Raw genomic sequence first — 22,375 nt, 5'->3', positions numbered from 1 at the left:
GCTTTTCCACTACCAACGCGGCTGAGCCGTGCCGTGCTGAGTTGGGCTGAGTGGGGCTGTTGGAGTTGCATTTCGACTACAACCGCGCTGAACCGTGCTGGCTGGAAGTGGGTGGACACATTGGGTGGAGTTAGCGAAAGTGGGTGGACGTCACGTGATGTCGTTAGGCGGCGCAAACAGTGACATCAGTGACCTTTTAAGCGGTAGTCTCACGACCCGGATAGTAAACAATAAACATGGAGGACATGGAGTCGTTAGTGTTGCTGGTCTTGGTGCTGTGGCTTGTTGTCACCGACAACGCCAACAGATACTGGCAAGAGCGTATAGATGAGGCGAGGCGCATAAGGCTTCAGAAATTCTTGTAATTCGTAATTCTTCTTCTTCCGGGTTTACGGTGTTTATAGATCCCAGCGTGCTCGCGGGGCGTGTGTGGGCATGTGAGGACACACCTCCTCACCAATCAGTGCACAGGGGAGTGTCTCCTCACGCCCCTAGCCCCACTCGGCTCGGTTTGGCTCGCTTCAGCCCCACTCCAAAACCGTGCGAGTTTTGGGTGCTGAGTAGGGCTGAAGTGAGCTGAGTCGTGCTGCTCTGAGGTAGTCGAAACGCGAGCCGTGTCGGGCTGAAGTGAGCTGAAAAAGGGTAGTGGAAAAGGGCCATATGTGTCAGCCCTGTGATGACCTGGCGACTTGTCCAGGGCGTACCCCGCCTTTCGCCCGTAGTCAGCTGGGATAGGCTCCAGCTTGCCTGCAACCCTGTAGAACAGGATAAAGCGGCTAGAGATGATGAGATGAGACTGAGTGTCATCAAAGTTAGGTGCATACAGTATATATTAACCAGAATCACAGGATTTGGCAAAGCGTTGTCCAACTACTATAGTGTATCGTCCATTAGGATCATTAATGATCTCTTCAGACTGAAAAGAGATGTTTTTATTTATTAAAATGGCTGTACCTCTTGCTTTTGCATTAAATGTAGAGTGGAACACCTGACCAACCCAGTGTTGCTTCAGACCAGCAATATTGTTATTACAAAAATGGGTTTCTTGTAAAAACACTGTGTCCACCTTCAACTGTTGGAGATGAGACATGACTCTGTCTTTTAATTGGGTCATTGACCCATTTTACATTCCAGGATATGAACCTAATGGGGTTGCCCATGACCTTGGTAGATCTCCTCATCATTGTGATCTAAAAAGGGGGATAATAAGAGAAGCAGAGTTGGAAGACAGAGGGGAGGAAAAGATAGAAAAGACAAAGGAAAAGAGGAGAGGGGGGAAAAAAAGGAGAATAAACAGTGTACCTCTGAGCCCCATCCCAGTTACCCTTATGCACTTGTGCTTACTTTTAGTTCGCACTTTTGACACTTTTAACTCTGTCTATATGAAGAAAAAGGGAGCGTACTGTTTATAATAAACCATTACCCTGTAGGTCTCAAAATAGCAATGACCATTAACATTACCTTGTCATATACGCTCGGCTGTCTCTGTTGTATATCAAACCGGTGAAGATGTAAAGAAAAAAAAGGTCTGTATATCCAACAGTCAGCAGTTCACTGAATGAACTATTAGTCTGTGAGCTAAACTTGGTATTAGTTGAAGAGGTAAATGAAAAAAATAAACAATATTTCCATTCTTTCATTCATACAAAATGCATGATAAGGCAGTATGAATAGCACGGAGTGCAACCAAGTTGTGGCCCATCACGCAGAAGCAGGCTTCTGCTATGTGGATGTGAGCGGAGGCTACAAAGGCTAAGTTTCACCTTTACCCCTTTTCCACCAAATCAGTTCCAGGGCTGGTTCGGGGCCGGTGCTGGTGCTGGTTCACAACTCGTTCAACTTGCAAGCCAGCTGAGAACCAGTTTGCTTTTCCATCGCTCGCGGTGCCACGTCATTACGTCGCTGTATACATCATTACGTCGCTGTATACGTCATTACGTCGCTGTATACGTCAGTTACGTCGCTACGTTTGCTTAAACCTTGGTGCGAATATCAAAGCAAAAACAACACGGAAGAAGCAGCAGCAGCAACAACAATAATAATAATAATAATGGATGACTTCGTGTTTGTACAGCTGCTGCTTCTCGCCGCTTAAAAATGGCGATCTTCCGCGGTCTTGTTATTGTTGTTGGTCTTAACAACTCCGCCCCCCGCTGACGTAAGCGGTTCTTTCCTCTGGCCCAGCAGAGAGTTGGTGCTAGCCTGGAACCGGTTTTTCTGGCCCCAGAGCCAGTTCTTTGTCAGTGGAAACAGAAAACCCGGTTCCAAACTAAGCACTGGCCCCGAACCAGCCCTGGAACTGCTTTGGTGGAAAAGGGACACTTGTGTACGCAAGTTGAGCCAGCACGGACATGCGCTGCAGCATAGCAGATCTGGCAGTGTGGAGAATTGTTACTAGACCATATATTCTGACTAGCATCTAAACATATTCATTACTTAAAAATATGTGGTCTATGGCAAAATATTTTATTTTGTAAAGGCCTACGTCAACTATGTGTCATACTGTATGTCCCTAACATAGGCTAAATCGATATTTTCAAATTGTTTTCAAATTAACAGGCTTTTTTGGCATGAGATTAGTTTCTCTTTCATTTTGAGGTAGCCTGCTTGTTAGGTTACTTATATAATTACAAATCAAATGAAAGCAATTAAAAGCAGTGGGTAGACGAACCAGTTTGCAGTGTGATAGGTGACTGAATAATCATCTAACCTACACTACCGTTCAAAAGTTTGGGGTCACTTTGAAATGTCCTTATTTTTGAAAGAAAAGCACTGTTCTTTTCAATGAAGATCACTTTAAACTAATCAGAAATCCACTCTATACATTGCTAATGTGGTAAATGACTATTCTAGCTGCAAATGTCTGGGTTTTGGTGCAATATCTCCATAGGTGTATAGAGGCCCATTTCCAGCAACTCTCACTCCAGTGTTCTAGGTGGGGTTTACATTAGACCGTATCAGCGGATCATCAGATTAACGTTTTTAAAACGATTAGTGTGCACACAGCAACTCCAATACACGATTCGCGTGCACACAGCAACACCAATACACGGATACGCTCGGCTCCGCAGGCATCCTGCGCTCCAAATCACTCCGCCCTGAACAGCGAGTGCCCTCTGGAGGGTGCGCACTCCGGCCCTGCACAGCTCACACAGCGCGCGAGTGAAGTGAACAAGCTGTGATTCGGGACTGAGCCGCTGTGTGTGTGATCCCAGCGCACATCACTTACCACTTGCAAGTGGAAGGATGGCAAGCCTAAAGACAATCATAACTACACAATGGGCAGTATTTGTATCAGTATTTGCAGTATTTTCATACTTTTATACTCTTTAATGAAAGGTGATACAAGGCGGAAGTCCGCGCCGTTTTTCAGCAGTCGCGTCACATGACCAACGCCAGCGAATCAGGAAGGTGGATGTCACAGTGACGTTGTCCAATGACGACGCCAGCTAGAGCTCAGCACAGCGTATCCGCGTATTCTCAATGTTTACACAGCACCGGAGCTGACACGATCTGGATTGAATACATGGACGCTGGCGGATTCCCGTTTCCTGGCGTTTCCAGGCGGTTTAATGTAAACGGACAGTGCATCCGCGAAGAAAACGAGACAGATACGGTCTAATGTAAACTTGGCCCTAATGGTACAATGTGTTTGCTCATTGCCTCAGAAGGCTAATGGATGATTAGAAAACCCTTGTACAATCATGTTAGCACAGCTGAAAACAGTTGAGCTCTTTAGAGAAGCTATAAAACTGACCTTCCTTTGAGCAGATTGAGTTTCTGGAGCATCACATTTGTGGGGTCGATTAAATGCTCAAAATGGCCAGAAAAATGTCTCGACTATATTTTCTATTCATTTTACAACTTATGGTGGTAAATAAAAGAGTGACTTTTCATGGAAAACACAAAATTGTCTGGGTGACCCCAAACTTTTAAACGGTAGTGTATGAGCTTTGCCAGTCATGAAATCTCAGTAATGGCCCATCTGGCTCAGGAGACTTCTGCACATCAGTAAGACGTGAGAGGGTTTTTGAGAGCGCAGGGATTTTTTTTCATGGAGAGTGACAAGTGGCTATTAGGTCGCTTTCGTCTCTCAAGGGGCAGCCATGGCTTAAAGGTTAGAGAAGCAGCCTTGGGCCCAAAGGGTTACTGGGGTGGTGTTTACATTAGACCGTATCAGCGGATCATCAGATTAACGTTTTTAAAACGATTCGCGTGCACACAGCAACGCCAATACACGGATACGCTAATCACATGACTAATTAGACGGCACGTCACATGATCCCAGTGCATATCGGGCATGCGCAAGTCACTCACCACTTGCAAGTGGAAGGATGGCAAGCGAACACCTTCTCCAGCAGATAAACACACCTGGCTGTGATGTTCATGTTCTCACTGAGTTTAAGCGCCTGAAGGAGGTAAATAAGTTGAAATGTGTAAATAAACCTCAGTGCGGCTCAGCGCTTCCTCCTGCGCTCCAAATCACTCCGCCCTGAACAGCGAGTGCCCTCTGGAGGGTGCGCACTCCGGCCCTGCGCAGCTCACAGAGCGCGCGAGTGAAGCGCACGAGCAGTGATTCGGGACTGAGCCGCTGTGTGTCGTTTCCTGTAGTCCGCGCCGTTTTTCAGCAGTTGCGTCACATGACCAACGTGGCATGAACAACGCCAGCGAATCAGGAAGGTGGATGTCACAGTGACGTTGTCCAATGACGATGTCAGCTAGAGCTCAGCACTGCGTTTCCTCGTTCCTCAATGTTTACACAGCACCGGATCGGATACGAACTGGGTTGAATACGTGGGCCCTGGCGGATTCAAGTTGTTCCGCCTGTGGAGTCGTTTCCCGGCGTTTTAATGTGCACGGACAGTGCATCCGCGACGAAAACGGGACGGATACGGTCTAATGTAAACACCACCTGGTTCGACCGTCAGGAAGTCCATGGCTGAATTCCCCATAAGCAGGGCACCGAACCCCCAACTGCTCCCCAGGCGCTAGGTGTATGTGTATATATAGTATGTACCGGTATGTGTGTGCGCTCGTTGTACGTTGCCTCTTTTATGCCTGTCCATCTTGTAAAGTTTTGGGGTGCAGCCTCTAAACGGAGAATATTAAGGGTTCTGATATTTATATGGGGGCGGCACGGTGGTGTAGTGATTAGCGCTGTCGCCTCACAGCAAGAAGGTCCTGGGTTCGAGCCCCGGGGCCGGCGAGGGCCTTTCTGTGTGGAGTTTGCATGTTCTCCCCGTGTCCGCGTGGGTTTCCTCCGGGTGCTCCGGTTTCCCCCACAGTCCAAAGACATGCAGGTTAGGTTAACTGGTGACTCTAAATTGACCGTAGGTGTGAATGTGAGTGTGAATGGTTGTCTGTGTCTATGTGTCAGCCCTGTGATGACCTGGCGACTTGTCCAGGGTGTACCCCGCCTTTCGCCCGTAGTCAGCTGGGATAGGCTCCAGCTTGCCTGCGACCCTGTAGAAGGATAAAGCGGCTAGAGATAATGAGATGAGATGAGATATTTATATGACTATAGTTTTCTTGCACTTTGATTGGTGAGCTACAAACGTTTCATGAACCACACATGAACACGTCAGACCCTGATTTCTGCACTTGGATCTGAACTGGTTTCAACGTTAGATTGATAAATCAGGGCCACTGAACTTATGTCTGCGTTTTTATGTAACTCCTACACTGCAAAAAATAAAAATCTTAGGAAGTTTATTTGTCTATTTTCAAGTCAAAACATCTAGCCACCCTTATTATAAGACATAATTGCCCAACAAGCAAAACCTCATTTAGCTAGAAAGGCTAGTTTTTAGACAGTCCATCTTGAAAATCTTGTATCGACAAAATGTCTTGAAAAAGTCTTATTTGGAGCACCTTTGAAAATAAAACAAGTTTTTTTTAAAAACAAGTAAGTACATTTTGGACATTTGTCAAATGCAGTTCATCTTGTTTCAAGAAAAAAAAGTATGCTTGTTTTGGGAATAAATGAACTTTACTGAAATCTTTGAATCTTAAATCAAAATGCGTAGACGTTTGGTCACCTTGCATATCTTTAGTTTACTGCGACTGTTTTCTTAGTCATTCAAATTGAGCTCCTTCTAGATCAGACCTGGGCATTTTACGGCCCGCGGGCCGCATCCGGCCCTTTGGTTCATTCTGACCGGCCCGCGTAAGGTTAATTAGAAATTACAAAATAAACGTATTTTCTAATTTTACCTCATGCATGGACTGAATGTGCATTGCTTTTATTTTGAAGTTGTGTTCAACAAAAACGCAATGCGCGCGACATGAACACGACATGAAATCCCACGAAACCTAATCCCGCGATAACTACTTCCGTAATTTGTCCAGACCAACCACAAACTTGTACGTCATCCTTCAAACGGTCCAGCCAATCGCATAGTGTGACGTCACCAGCAGGCGCCGGAGCCGATCTGTAGATCTGATACCTACACCGAATCGACGTTTTCAGTGATTAAGTTTAACAAATCCAGGTATAGATCCTCTCTCACCGATGATCATCTGTCAGCTGTGCTTCGCATCTCCACCTCAGACATTCAACCTGACTCTGATGCGCTCGTTAAAGACCAACGGAGACTAGATTTCTCTCACTGAACAAATAAAAAACTGAAAAACACCAAATGAGGTGATTAGACTACAAATGTGGGCATCATTATTATATGATGTATCTTGCTTGATATTTGGAGTAGAAAGACAATATTGTGATGTCTTTATTGTGTTTTGGGGTGAATGTGACTGAAAAAAAAGGTACAAACGTTCACATTTTGTTAACCATTGTTTTGGGAAATTTGATTGAATAAATGACATTTTTTATAAGGCAACCTCGTTTTTCCATACTCTTACCAGTCTTAGCAGCTTGTAAAAACAATGTTATTTACTGCTTTATATAAAGAAATACAATTAATATTATGCAGAATTTAGTTCAGCCTTTTGGTCCGGCCCTCCACAAAATTTTCTGTTTCTCATGTGGCCCCATGAAAAAAATAATTGCCCACCTCTGTTCTAGATGCTGTACATACTCTAGACCAGACAAGTGCCTTCAAAAAGTTTGAGTAAGTGGAGGGCGTTTTAGTGAGGTCTTTTTGGAATGCTGTGAGTTAAGTTCAGTGTTTTTTTTTGTTTTGTTTTGTTTTGTTTTTTTTGTGCCTGATCTTGTAAACCCCTCGTACACATGAATAGTCAGTGCCCCCAAAATGCACTGTTGCTTTGGCGTTGTGTAAGCACTGCAAGTCAAAATGCATAGACTTTATTTTTTTTTATTTTTTGGTGCCTGAGGTCCTGGGGAAGTGGAATCTTAGGGCCCGTTTACACGAGGACGCTGTCGGGTAAAAACGACTAAATATTTTATCAGAAGTGCCTTTCGTTTACACGGGGACGGCGTTTCCGAGGCTGAAAAACGGATAAAATTGAAAATGCCTTCCAGAGTGGATAAGTTAAAAACAGCTCCCGTTGCATATCCGTCTAAACTACCCAATACGCCAAACTCTGCTCGGATCTGCTCACGTCGGGTACGCGTTTACGTCATACATATGTCATATACTGCACATGCCAGCCCGGGAAGTAAGAAAGTAAGTAAAAAAGTAAGAGCATGTCTGATTACATCGATCCAACGGACCTTCAAGCTGCTCCGTGTTTTAATGCAGTAGATGTGTTTTCCTGCTCACTCGCCCAGCTGGAGCTCCTCAGTTTGGTGTCGCCAAGTTACACACACGCGCGCGCGCGCCGCCTATTCAAGCCGCTCGTGGAACCATAAACCCGAGACTGAAAACAAAACCAGCAGCCGAACGGGTTTATTTTGCTGAGATGGACACTGCCTTTTCTCTTCTTCACCGAAACAAGAGTGAGTGTTACTTAATAAAGGCAGATTAAAAGAGTTTCGGTTTGGTCCTGCTCCTCCCTCGAGCACTACAGTACCTCAGCCGGACCGGTGTTCTGTAAAGTTATCCGAGCAAGTTCTCATACAGACCGTTTTATTATTTAAAACAAGTCATTACAAATTATTTGACTCGGCCAAAGACTCGACCAATACGCACAAAACATAAAAATCGGCAAATGCGTGAAATTCTCACCGATTTTCTATCAGCCCAGCTGATCGGTGGGACAAAACTACTGTTAAATTTTCCTACCCTCCTGGATTTCGCGCATGCGTAGTAGGCTTGGTAGGATAACTTGACAGAACAGCGGCGCAGATGTGCAGATCAGACAAGACGGAAGATGTTGCGCATGCGTGCAGACATAGCGGAGACATTTATGCGTCACCGTATAGACGCAGATTTCCTCCTTGAAAACGGTCGTGTAGACGCGGAAAAAAGTGAGGACGAAAACGGACTTTTGCGTTTTTGTTTTATACCGTCCCCGTGTAAAGTGGGCCTTAAGAGATGTTTTAATGTTTGAATGTTGAAATGGGGGGGAAAAAAAAAAACTTGTTGCAATGCTACACGTGTCGTCAACTTGATTCAAGATAGTCTCTGGTCTCATATCTAGAGTATTTTACTAATTACAGGTCACAAAAGGAGAATCTTTTAAGCTAGCAATGCTTAGTTGTAAAATTTAACAATCCTAATATTAGTATATTTATCTTAAATTCAGTTTTTACTGCTAAGACTTTGTCATGAATTTAAGTGAAATACCCTTAAAATGAAATAAATAAAAATGACTTGAATGGCTAAATGTAAGAAGTACGATCTTGTTATAAGAACTATTTTGATTATTTTGCGTTAATCAGATCTCGCATAATAAGTTCCCCAATCTTATTTTGGAATTATTTCATCTAAAAACAGGTTAGATTTTTCATCTTACTTTAAGAAATCTTACCAATGGCCCTTTTCCACTACCCTTTTTCAGCTCGCTTCAGCCCGACACGGCTCGCGTTTCGACTACCTCAGAGCAGCACGACTCAGCTCGCTTCAGCCCTGCTTAGCACCCAAAACTCGCACGGTTTTGGAGTGGGGCTGAAGCGAGCCAAACCGAGCCGAGTGGGGCTAGGGGCGTGAGGAGACACTCCCCTGTGCACTGATTGGTGAGGAGGAGTGTCCTCACATGCCCACACACGCCCCGCGAGCACGCTGGGATCTGTAAACACCGTAAACCCGGAAGAAGAAGAATTACGAGAATTTCTGAAGCCTTATGCGCCTCGCCTCATCTATACGCTCTTGCCAGTATCTGTTGGCGTTGTCGGTGACAACAAGCCACAGCACCAAGACCAGCAACACTAACGACTCCATGTCCTCCATGTTTATTGTTTACTATCCAGGTCGTGAGACTACCACTTAAAAGGTCACTGATGTCACTGTTTGCGCCGCCTAACGACATCACGTGACGTCCACCCACTTTCGCTAACTCCACCCAATGTGTCCACCCACTTCCAGCCAGCACGGTTCAGCGCGGTTGTAGTCGAAATGCAACTCCAACAGCCCCGCTCAGCCCGACTCAGCTCGACTCAGCACCGCACGGCTCAGCCCAACTCAGCCGCGTTGGAAGTGGAAAAGCGGCACAAGTCAAATTTGACTAGTTCCATTGGCAGATTTTTTTTTCACCTGATTCAAGCAAATATGCTTTGTTTTAATCTTTTATTTCTTATTTTTGAAAGGCCATTTTTTGCAGTGTAGATTGTCATTATAAACAACTGCAACACCTCTTCCGCTGCCAGTTAGACAGTGCTGAAGTAAGAGGTCTAATATTTAACAGTCCTAGCTTCAGACCAAAGGTGCTAGCTGTGCATTCAGTATGATCTAATTTCATGTTAATTACATTACTAAAACGAACTGTGAGCGTTTTTACATTTTTGTTTCACTCTGAAAACTGACAGTTTCAATATGGCGGAATCTGAATGGCGTTATCAGAAGATAGGTTTAGCCTGCTTGGCTGCTCCCTGGCCTTGGCTCTGAATTGTCACCAGTTAACTAGGCCTATGATGAGACTTTGAACCATGCTGCAAGAAAGGAGAGCAGCGCCTTCCCAAGTGGGATGGATACTGTCCCGCCCAAACAAGTCAGCCTTGCCCTCAAAACTACTCCATTCATCAATAAAACCCACATTTTTTTTTTTTAGAGCACCACCTGGACATCCAGCAGTTCAGTGATTATAACTTGCTGCGAGCTACAGTACGTCACCATGCCACTCTGGGATAGTGCCAGAGCATATTACTCCATTTATATTGCCTTCCCTAATTTACATATCTCTACAATGTTACTCTTAGTAACCTCTGACTGACAATGGTGTATATCATTAGTTTATGCATGAAAAAAAAAAACCTACCTCTGAAAACCTATGCTTGCCTAAGACCCTAAGATTACCTGCTATATCTAGTGCCCTGGCTCCTGGTATATACCGTATCTAACTAGTGCTACTGGTGCCCCTAAAGGCCTAGCTAATTTCACGTGCAATAGGATAATTTTCTGTAACCCTTTCGGGTTTCTCAGCAGGTGCTTCACTGGGGAGAGCAAAGCTGGAGAGGAGTGTTACCTTTGGTTTTGCGATTATGCCGCCGAGTCGTCACCCATTTGCCCTGCTCTAGTGTTGGAAGGTTGCTAACTCCCTCTTAGGGCATCCCAGACTTTTCCCTACAGAAACTACACTGCTGTCACTCTCATTAACCCTCTCTGGTCTGGATGTGCACCTCTAATGCTGTAGTCTTCTGTCAGAAAGCTATACATATTATACATATATTTTTAAATTATTTATACATTTATAAAAATGATTATTTATTTTAAATTCTACAAAAGACAGGGTTCAAATCCCCATTGAGGTATTATTACATGTGAGATATAGGAGTGGGGAGCATTGAACATACTTGGGGTTTAAAAATTAATTGCAACTCATCTCATCATCTGTAGCCGCTTTATCCTGTTCTACAGGGTCGCAGGCAAGCTGGAGCCTATCCCAGCTGACTACGGGCGAAAGGCGGGGTACACCCTGGACAAGTCGCCAGGTCATCACAGGGCTGACACATAGACACAGACAACCATTCACACTCTCATTCACACCTACGGTCAATTTAGAGTCACCAGTTAACCTAACCTGCATGTCTTTGGACTGTGGGGGAAACCGGAGCACCCGGAGGAAACCCACGCGGACACGGGGAGAACATGCAAACTCCACACAGAAAGGCCCTCGCCGGCCACGGGGCTCGAACCCGGACCTTCTTGCTGTGAGGCGACAGCGCTAACCACTCCACCACCGTGCCGCCCTAATTGCAACTGTAAATGTAAAATTAGTTTTTGTAGTTTATCAAATTTATACCAAAATTAAATGCTATCAAAAATCATAAATGCTGCTAAAATTAAAATACTACTCCACCAGATTGCCAGTGATTTTGTAGAAGTGTACTAATTTTTCATTTATTCCCTTGTTTGTCAAATTTTAATGATCATTCATACCCTTCACAAGAATTGTTGATCTACCACTGAAATTAACTTCACCAGTCTCAGATAATAGTGCATCTCATACAATTAGAATATTGTGAAAAAGTTCAATATTTTCCATCAGTTATTTAAGAAAGTGGAAATTCAATATATTCTAGGCTCATAACATGTAAACCAAAATGTTTCAAGCATTTTTCAGTTTTAATTTTGATAATTACAGCACAAAAAACCCCCCTCAAAATGTTAGTTTCATTTTGAGTTTCAGTAAAACGGTATAACTATCGTGTATCTCTCGATTTAGTTCATTACACGCAACCACAAACACGGGGAAGACTGCTGCTTTGACAATTGTCCAGAAGACAATCATCGACACTCTCCATAAGGAGGGTAAGCCACAGAAGGTCATTGCTGAAAAGGCTGGCTGGAAAAGGTGCACAAGCAACAGGGATTGAGAGGATTGTCAAGAAAAGTCGATTCAAGAACTTGGGAGAGCGTCACAAGGAGTGGACTGAGGCTGGTGTCAGTGCATCAAGAGGCACCATGCACAGATGCCTTCAGGAAAGGGGCTACAACTGTCGCATTCCTAATATCAAGCCATTCCTGAACCAGAGATGTCGTCAGAAGTGTCTTACCTGGGCTAAGGAGAGAAAGAACTGGACTGTTGGTCGGTGGTCCAAAGTCCTCTTTTCAGATGAAAGTAAATTTGGCATTTCATTTGGAAATCAAGGTCCTAGAGTCTGAAGAGTGGAGAGGCACAGAATCCAAGGTGTTTGAAGTCCAGTGTTACCCCTTTTCCACCAAATCAGTTCCAGGGCTGGTTCGGGGCCAGTGCTGGTGCACAACTCGTTCAACTTGCGAGCCAGCTGAGAACCAGTTTGCTTTTCCATAGCTCGAGGTGCTAAGGGAAGCCACATCATTACGTTGCTGTATACGTCAGTTATGTCGTTGTATACGTCAGTTACGCCGCTACATTTGCATAAACCTTGGCGTGAATATTGAAGCAAAAACAACACGGAAGAAGCAGCAGCAGCAACAACAACAATAATAATAATGGATGACTTCGCGTTTGTACAGCTGCTGCTTCTCGTCGCTTAAAAATGGCGATCTTTCGCGGTCTTGTTATTGTTGTTGGTCTTAACAACTCCGTCCCCCCGCTGACGTAAGCGGTTCTTTCCTCTGGCCCAGCAGAGAGTTGGTGCTAGCCTGGAACCGGTTTTTCTGGCCCCAGAGCCAGTTCTTTGTCAGTGGAAACAGAAAACCCGGTTCCAAACTAAGCACTGGCCCCGAACCAGCCCTGGAACTGCTTTGGTGGAAAAGGGGCATGTGAAGTTTCTGCAGTCTATGATGATTTGGGGTGCCATGTCATCTGCTGGTGTTGGTCCACTGTGTTTTATCGAGTCCAAAGTCAATGCAGCCGTCTACCAGGAGATTTTAACATCATAAGATCATGGTATCTTTTATGTTTACGGTTTAAAGCAAAATCAGTCTGCCTCTGCTGAGATGTGACAAACTGGTTTAGCTTCGATCCATTTTCGCAGAGCAAGCATTTAAAAAAATTATTTACTGATGAGAGAATTCAAATTTGATAATGATTTTCTCAGTAACCTAAGCCCACAGGTTCTTCTTGGGGGCACAACTCCACTCGGCATGGCCTTAGATGTGGATGGAGATAGAGGAGATTTTTAACCAACATGTTTGTATGTACATGATTTGCGCTATTTAAAAATATTAAAATTGTCTGTTTATTATTAATATTCCATAAGCTGTCTTTCAATGTGCAGCTCCTCTTAAGCCTGTTTCACACAAGACTGCAGTGGCGGCACATGCAACATATTGTCGTGTTAATCAAAGTGACCTTTCACTCCGAACACTGGCTGCACACAGAGCTGGGATTTTAAAATAAAAATAAGCATGTTTCTGTATGCCGTTGGCGTTTCTAGCCAGAAACACTACAAAATATAATATTTTGGGCCGTTAAGATGGAGTCACTGGCCAAAATGGCGTTACAAAGGCAAGACACTCAAGAATCCCACCTCGTCCCACTAGAAGAACAGTCATTTTTGTGTCTCCACCATTTGATGGTGGAGGCATTATGTTTTCTGGTTGTGTCTATCCATCTGTGCATCTGTCTGAGATTCTCATCAGTGTGATATCTTGAACATGTGGTTGGGCATTTGTAGGACACACAAGGAATTGAGATTGTAAGGTCAGGGGTGGCATGGTGGTGTAGTGGTTAGCGCTGTCACCTCACAGCAAGAAGGTCCGGATTCGAGCCCCGTGGCCGGCGAGGGTCTTTCTGTGCGGAGTTTGCATGTTGTCCGCGTGGGTTTCCTCCGGGTGCTCCGGTTTCCCCCACAGTCCAAAGACATGCAGGTTAGGTTAACTGGTGGCTCTAAATTGACCGTAGGTGTGAATGTGAGTGTGAATGGTTGTCTGTGTCTATGTGTCAGCCCTGTGATGACCTGGCGACTTGTCCAGGGTGTACCCCGCCTTTCACCCGTAGTCAGCTGGGATAGGCTCCAGCTTGCCTGCGACCCTGTAGAACAGGATAAAGCGGCTAGAGATAATGAGATGAGATGAGATTTTTTTTTTTCCAGTAGCTTTCTTCCTGTTTGTCATATAGTGATGTTACTTACTTGTTCCTGTTCAGGAACTCAAGGCCAATTTTCTGGCTATGTATGACTTTTACCATCCAGCATCCCATCGGTCTGAGATCCTGATTAAAGGTGGGGTACAAGATTTTGGAATAACGGTTCCCGCAAGCCATATTTTGAAAAGAAACACGCCTGCCCTCGCCATGCTCCTCCCCCTTATAAAGCCTGAGAAAATCAGCCTTTATAACGGGTGTCTATTGCGTTACACACCAGTGGAGAGTGTAGAGAGCTTGGAAAAATAGCTCAAACTTTCTCATTTAAACTGTGTTTTCAGCCCCAATTTCCACTCCACACACACAATTTTCTCAAAAGTAGTAGCCACACTTGTCCTGATTCACACAATGTGTCTACCTACACGATAGGATTTACAATTTTTGAATGAGAAGCCTCAAAGTGAGGAAAGGGCAGGCGAGCTGCACCATTGACTCCCATTCAAATCCTGACAGAAAAGTCACTCGTTTTTAACTCACTTTAGCGACCTCATTTTTTACACTACAGACAAAAAAATTACATCAGTGTGTTCAGGAGATCCTTGTGGCACTCACTGTAAAAGAATTTTGTGAATATCTCCTTCCATTTTCGTGTAAATCCCCGTTGTTTGGAGGGAGCGCTCTGAGAAAATCCTGTGACGCTCTGCTCGCTCTCTCTCTCTCTCTCACACACACACACACACACACACACACAGAGAAGGGCCGGGCTGCTCACGGGCTTCAGTCTGATTGACGTGTCAGTATCCAATCATTTTGAGGTGGTACCTCGATATGATTCTAGCCCCCCACTGTAACCCTAGCTATGTAATAGGCGAGAGGCCGAGGGCTATGGAAACGGAGATCGGCGCCGCCTGATGCGCCACATACAGGTTGGGCCTGGTTAGTACTTGAGTGGGAGACTGCCTAGGAATAGCAGGTACTGTAAGGCGTGGGAAGGACTTTGACTTGACTTGACCTCGATATGATTGGATGGCGTTTTTCCTTTATTTTACACTGTAGACTGGATTAAAATATTTCGTTTTTGGGTCAAACCTTCTATTGTACTGCTTGCAACATGGGTGTGAGGAGCTTTTCAAGCAATATGGTAAAAAATACTCCTGAAAAAAATCTCATACCCCACCTTTAACACAATATATCAAAAACAAGTTGGTGAATGTAGGATTTATATGGAATTATCATCAGTTATCATGGTAACCAGTAGATGAACTGATTAGATGTTGGAATTGAGCCAAATGGAGTCATGGTCATAGCTACGTCAAAAGTTTCTTCTCTAGCCTTCTAGTTCCTTCATATTTAAAGAATATTTTATGGGTATTTCAGAGCATACAATTTACTAACAAGACGGACTACAGTTTTTACAGGCGGAGACATCCATGTCAACACCATTTTACTTGTTGGTAAAGAGAAGCAGAGCAAATTTAGATGGGGCCAACAATTCTAAACTATAAGCAATTCTATTTGTTTAAAAGTAGAAACTGGACCTTAGCATTAGCAGCAAAAGTAAACCTAATTCAGCTTTATTGCTATAGCTTTTGACCTTATAGTATCTTCTGAGGTCCTGGGAGTAAATGGTGTAGTCATTTATGAAAATGTCACTGTACACTCAAATGTATTTAATGTTGTGTGTTACAGCCATCATCTCGATGTGCCACTCCAGGCCTCTCTGCGGCCGCATTGGCCTCTCTTGGTGGTACTTCATCCAGACGAGGCAGTGGGGACATGACGAGTATGATCATCGAACCAGATGCCTCTCTCAGTGAACTGAGGGTAAAGCATGATATGCAGTCATCTTTATTATTAACAGTTTTCATTAATATACATTTCCCGGAAAATTACAAGTGGCCAACACTGTTTTTATTGTCTCCTCCACTGTGTAAGGAAGGCATTATGTTTCTGGGTTGTCTGTCTGTCCATCCAGGATTGTCTTTAGCATGACATCTCAAGAATGTGTGGTTGAATGTATGTGTGGACTGTATGTATGTATGTATGAATGTATGGACTTATCAGTATAAACAGCAGATGAACTGATTAGATTTTGGAACTGATCTCAACCGGATCAAGGTCACAGCAAGATCAAATGTCTGAAATAGTTTTTCTTCAATAGCTTCCTTCCTGTTTATCATACAAAGATGTTACTTACGCAGTCTTGTTCAGGAACTGAAGGCCCATTATAGAGATCTTGCAGTCACGTGACCGGAAAGTACACAACCGCCATCATGTCGGTCAAAAACACCGCTGAATACTGCTGCACTCGTGTACAGAATGGATCAATTTCAACCGACGGACTACACGGCTCATTTTTCTAATGAACAGATAACTAGATATATGTCTAAAATAAACGATCTACAGATTTGTGACCCTTATGGCTTTCCGGACGGAGTTTTCACGACCGGATTTTGAACTGCCAGCGGAATACCCGGACGTGTATGATTACCTCATTCACTTTCCCTCGCTGTTCAGTGGTGAAGCACTGCGTGCTTATAAATCTCTGGACAGTTTTCTTTACAGAAATTCAGGATTTGTCAGCAACTCAGATGTGGCATCTTGTAAACAAGAAAATGATCCTCACTGGATGGGTAAGTCACTTAAGTATTGAGTATAGCACTGACCAGCCGATTATAGAATAGAATAAGGTAATTCCAAATCGTCCGTGTTGTTTACATGGATCTGGCGTTGGAGAGGTAGAGGCTTGGCAGTGGAGATTTGAGTAGCTGTTTTCTGAGCTTAGTCAACAGGCCGGCTCTGCCTGTAGCCTCGCTTTTGCTTCGGCTCCCGGCGCCGCCTCCTTCGCTTTGCTTCCAATAACAATCCACGGAGACCTCGCTGGTCTCACAATCTGGTCTCGTCCGGAATGTTTTTTTTTTTTCTCGTCCGGAATGTTGTGCATGCGATGGAAATCGCTACAAACCGTCATTTTCTGCTGGAAACCAATGTCCAGTAAGTCCATACGGTTGTAGTGAATATTGAAGTCCGGTACAGACGAACAACACGCAAAAATACACACAAAAAACATAAAAACCGTGCACAGGTAGGGAGAGCTTGTAGCCGCAGCCGTTGTAGTAGAATTGTATATAGTAGGGTTTTCCAGAAGAAAAGGTAGAAGTAAAAGCAGAAGTAGAACCAGAAGTAGAAGGCGGAATATGACGTTTGACCTACAAGATGGCGTCTGTCACAATCTGGATCGGCTGTGACGTCACATGCAAGATCTCTATTGGCTAGTTACAATTTTTTTTTGCTATCAGTCTATTCGTTTGTCAGCCCATCTGTGTGTCTTTCCGAGATTTTCGATTCCCTTTAGTGCGATATCTCAAGAATGAGTGATTGAATGTTTAAGATTCATATAGAATGATCAGCCAATCAGCGGATTAGATTTTGGAATTGATCCAAACAGGGTCACTGTCAAATGTCTGAAATAGTTTCTTTAATAGCTTTCTTCTGTTTGTCATATCAGCATGTTATTTAATTAATTAAAAATAATCTTAGAATTTTGTTTCAACTCTGATTCATATTTTGGTCGTAAAATAATTCTCTTTATAGTCATTACTTTATAACATGAATTTTTTTTTTACACTGATGTCAGATCTTTATACACAACCCTGAGGGTTGTTATTCTTTATATGGATTGTCCTAAATGGGCCAGTCTTCGTAAATTTAATTTCTTTTATTTGTCTTTGGGATTTCGTTTGTGCTTTATTTTTAGTCAAGGCAGTTTATTCAGCAATACACGACCTATTATAGTTTTAGACACATACTTACAAGTCCATAATTACACAGACCTGTTTAACCCTTTATTTCAACTTGCCCACCTATCAAACAGCTGGCACAGTATATACCCACTTTGTATGCCTTGTTATTATGGAATCAATTTCGTGCCAAAATGTTCATACAATACTTTTGAAATATCAAACAAAAACGACAAATCAAAATACAAAAAAAGAAAAAAAGTCAATTTTTTTAGACTGGCAAACAAATTATTCGCGTAATCGTGCAAAATATCAGTCTATTACTCTTCAGAAACCCTTTATTTTTGTTCCGCGTCTTTCTCAGTTTTGTTTGACGTAAATTTATTTTGGTTGCGATTCCAGCTTTCTCGTTTGCGCTCCCTGACTTTCTGCTTGCAGTTTTGGCACAAACTTCCCGTGTGGGCGGGCTGTCCAGGAATGCATTCCCATTGGCTAACTTGTGTTTGACTGACAGCTACGCTCAGCCATTCCCTACTCGGATTCTGGCGGACTGTTTGGCGAGTGACCGATCCACTGACGGTAAACAAGGATCGAGTGGACTTCAGTGGCGACTATGATATTGAATTAATTCAACAAAGTGTAAATTCAATATCATAGTCGCCACTGAAGTCCACTCGATCCTTGTTTACCTTGTTTACCTTGGTCACTCGTCAAACAGTCCGCCAGAATCCGAGTAGGGAATGGCTGAGCGGAGCTGTCAGTCAAACACAAGTTAGCCAATGGGAATGCGTTCCTGGACAGCCCGCCCACACGTGAAGTTTGTGCCAAAACTGCAAGCAAAAAGTCAGGGAGCGCAAACGAGAAAGCTGGAATCGCAACCAAAATAAATTGCGTCAAACAAAACTGAGAAAGACGCGGAACAAAAATAAAAGGTTTCTGAAGAGTAATGGACTGATATTTTGCACGATTACGTGAATAATTTGTTTGCCAGTCTAAAAAAATTGACTTTTTTTCCTTTTTTTGTATTTTGATTTGTCGTTTTTGTTTGATATTTCAAAAGTATTGTATGAACATTTTGGCACGAAATTGATTCCATATCTTATCAGCAAAACGAGACTATATTGCCACTCATTATTATTATTATTATTATTATTATTATTATTATTAGCAGCGTCACTGTCATTATTAACATTTTTGAAATCACATTCAAGCTGCTTTCTGTTCAGCTAGTGGGATTAACCAAACATCCATCCATTATCAGGCTTAATGAATCTAAATAGGTGCTTAATGACAATCTGCTTTGTAGGGTTTTATGATTTGCAAGGGAAAACCCCATAAATGCTTATGCAGTTTGAAAAATGCATAAGATTAGTAACTGCCTCATTGATCTTAGTAGATGATTTAAAATTCCCTGGTACGTGTTTCTGCTGTCTAATTACAGTACTGTCTGTTCCGTCAGTGCCTCTGGGGAAATTTCTTCCGATTTTTCATATTCTTCTTTCATTTCTTCTACTTTTCTCCAAAACTCATTTCAATCCCTCCTCAATAGGACATCTATGATCTAAAGGACCAGATTCAGGATGTAGAGGGGCGATATATGCAGGGTCTTAAAGAGCTGAAGGTAGAGAGCCTTATGTCCAGTGCATGCCATCTTTTTCTTCTCTATCTCTCCCTGGCTGCGTGTTTTTACTCACACCCAAACCTTACTGGTATTTTGTATGGAAGCATGAGGCTTGCACAAAAACTGTCTATTGTCCCTCTCTTCTGTGTATATCAGAATTCCGTTTATTCTGACTGAATTTTGTCTTTAATAATTCTCGCCTGTATGCTAACTTGTGTTTAGGTAAGAGCTTTACAACATGCATGCTTAGGAGAGAAAATATGATGAAGTGTGGTGAAGAAGGTTTGCCTTCCTAACCTGGCTGTAGCCAAGTTTAGCTCAGAAATTGTTTGGAGACTTGTCATCTGTTCTGCAATATCTTATTTTGATACGTGGAACAAACTCTCATTAAAGGAACAGTCCACCGTAATTCCATAATGAAATATGCTCTTATCTGAATTGAGACGAGCTGCTCCGTACCTATCCGAGCTTTGCGCGACCTCCCAGTCAGTCAGACGCAGTCAGACGCGCTGTCACTCCTGTTAGCAATGTAGCTAGGCTCAGCATGGCCAATGGTATTTTTTGGGGCTGTAGTTAGATGCGACCAAACTCTTCCGCGTTTTTCCTGTTTACATAGGTTTATATGACCAGTGATATGAAACAAGTTCAGTTACACAAATTGAACCGTAGCGATTTTCTATGCTATGGAAAGTCCGCACTATAATGACAGGCGTACTCTGCGCGTTCGGCAGCGCATTGATACGGAGCTCAGACATCAATGCGCTGCCGAAGCGCGCAGAAGGTGTTAGTACGCCTGTCATTATAGTGCGGACTTTCCATAGCATAGAAAATCGCTACGGTTCAATTTGTGTAACTGAACTTGTTTCATATCACTGGTCATATAAACCTATGTAAACAGGAAAAACGCGGAAGAGTTTGGTCGCATCTAATTACAGCCCCAAAAAATACCATTGACCATGCTGAGCCTAGCTACATTGCTAACAGGAGTGACAGCGCATCTGACTGCGTCTGACTGACTGGGAGGTCGTGCAAAGCTCGGATAGGTACGGAGCAGCTCGTCTCAATTCAGATAAGAGCATATTTCATTATGGAATTACGGTGGACTGTTCCTTTAAGGGCCCGTTTACACGAGGACGCTGTCGGGTAAAAACGACTAAATATTTTATTGGAAGTGCCTTTCGTCTACACGGGGACGGCGTTTCTGAGGCTGAAAAACGGAAAAAATTGAAAACGCCTTCCAGAGTGGATAAGTTAAAAACAGCCCCCATTGCATATCCGTCTAAACTACCCAATACGCCAAACTCTGCTCGGATCTGCTCACGTCGGGTACGCGTTTACGTCATACATATGTCATATACTGTACATGCCAGCCCGGGAAGTAAGAAAGTAAGTAAAAAAGTAAGAGCATGTCTGATTACATCGATCCAACGGACCTTCAAGCTGCTCTGGCAGCTTTAATAAACATCCAGGAGTCCTTCGAACATCTATACCGAATCTGCACATATACCGTTAATGAACAGAGGCGGGTATAGTATGCTCTTACTTTTTTACTTACTTTCTTACTTACCATAGCCAGAGTAGTCAAAGTTTTCGCGGCGCAGATGTGCAGATCAGACAAGACGGAAGACGTTGCGCATGCGTGCAGACATAGCGGAGGTCTTTCACAGCACCACCTAGCCGCCTGGCATGCACATCCAATTGAATTCCACACATTTATGCGTCACCGTATAGACGCAGATTTCCTCCTTGAAAACGGTCGTGTAGACGCGGAAGAAAGTGAGAACGAAAACGGACTTTTGCGTTTTTGTTTCAGACCGTCCCCGTGTAAAGTGGGCCTAAAATACAAGCTCATCATTCTTAAGACTCGCAGGCCATCCATCCAATATCACACCCAACAGATGAGAAATTAAATAGTGATTTTAAAAATATTATAGACACAGAATAGATCCTAATGTCTTTCTGAATAATATAATTGCTTTAGGAAGCAAGAAATGCCCAGGTCAGATGGCAGAAAGACGCATGCTGCGACCTGCGATCGGTCAGGTGGACGCAGGCGTTTTGCGTCAAATCTTTCGTTGTGGTCAGACGTATTGCAAGCCGCAGAGTTTTTAAGCTGTTACGACAGGACGTAACCAGTCAGAAGCAGGTTGACGCAGCGCACAGAAAAAACCTTTAAAAAAAATATAAGGCCATAAGACTGCTTACAGATTGTTGTAAACTATTTGCAGGTGCAGTCTGCGTCTATCTGCGATGAATCGCAGCCATCTCTAAAGACTTGTGTTCCCCTGCGTCAGCCTGCGTCTAGCTGCCCCTACCTGCTTCAACCTGCGATTGGTCGCTCAAGCGTTGCACGGCTGCCTGCCTCTATATGCGTCAACCTGCTATTTGCACCGATTGGAAGCGAATCGCAGCTGAAATGCGAACAGATCGTGACACACTTGCATCAACCTGCCTCTACTAAAGACCCCCTGCAACACACTGCCATTATCTGCGTCGTCGATGCAAGACCAGTCTCGCGTTTACCTGCAATTTTATTACTGTAGGTAGACGCAAGTAGTTGAAAACTAGTTGCAGCCTGCCGTCTGACCTGGGCATAATTAGTTAAATGCAAGTTGTAACAATTTAGCATGAAACTAAGGAGGAATCAGTGAAAAATGTTAAATATGTTCACATATATTCTAAATATTTTTTAATACAATCTTGAGTCCAAAAAAGTTGGGACGCTATATAAAATGTAAATAAAAACAATGCAATGATTTGACAAATCCTTATTGACCTATATTCAATTGAATACAATTCAAAGACAATATATTTAGTGTTTGAACTGATAAATGTTATTGTTTTTTGTAAATATACACTCATTCTGAATTTCAGTGGCGTGCACAGACATTTTGGGGGGCAAGTGCTCTGGGGGGAAAAAAGGGCACTTTTTTACACATGTGGAACACCTTATTATAAAAGTCTGAGATTTAACCCTCCTCTTGTTTTCGGGTCGCCACTGACCTGTTTTAGTTTTTAAAGGTGTAAAACAACCACTTAATGTTAA

At 43.4% G+C, this 22,375-nt stretch overlaps 1 protein-coding gene across 11 annotated transcripts in view; it reads left to right on the top strand.

Moving 5' to 3' along the window:
- lrrfip2 (leucine rich repeat (in FLII) interacting protein 2) overlaps window positions 1–22,375 on the top strand; it is a 240,862-nt gene that overhangs the window by 168,637 nt on the left and 49,850 nt on the right. For 8 of the 11 annotated variants that reach the window (XM_060925508.1, XM_060925518.1, XM_060925517.1 and 5 more), the window contains 2 exons: window positions 15,658–15,792; window positions 19,258–19,329. In XM_060925508.1, coding sequence (XP_060781491.1) covers window positions 15,658–15,792; window positions 19,258–19,329 — 207 coding nt within the window. The remainder of the gene's footprint in view (window positions 1–15,657; window positions 15,793–19,257; window positions 19,330–22,375) is intronic. The other 3 variants (XM_060925512.1, XM_060925514.1, XM_060925516.1) reach the window with 1 other exon arrangement.

The sequence above is a fragment of the Neoarius graeffei genome, chromosome 7, assembly GCF_027579695.1.
Source record: "Neoarius graeffei isolate fNeoGra1 chromosome 7, fNeoGra1.pri, whole genome shotgun sequence".
Classification (NCBI taxonomy): Eukaryota; Metazoa; Chordata; class Actinopteri; order Siluriformes; family Ariidae; genus Neoarius; species Neoarius graeffei.
The sequence above is the reverse complement of the archived record's forward strand: the minus strand, read 5'-3'. Positions and strand labels throughout refer to the sequence as shown.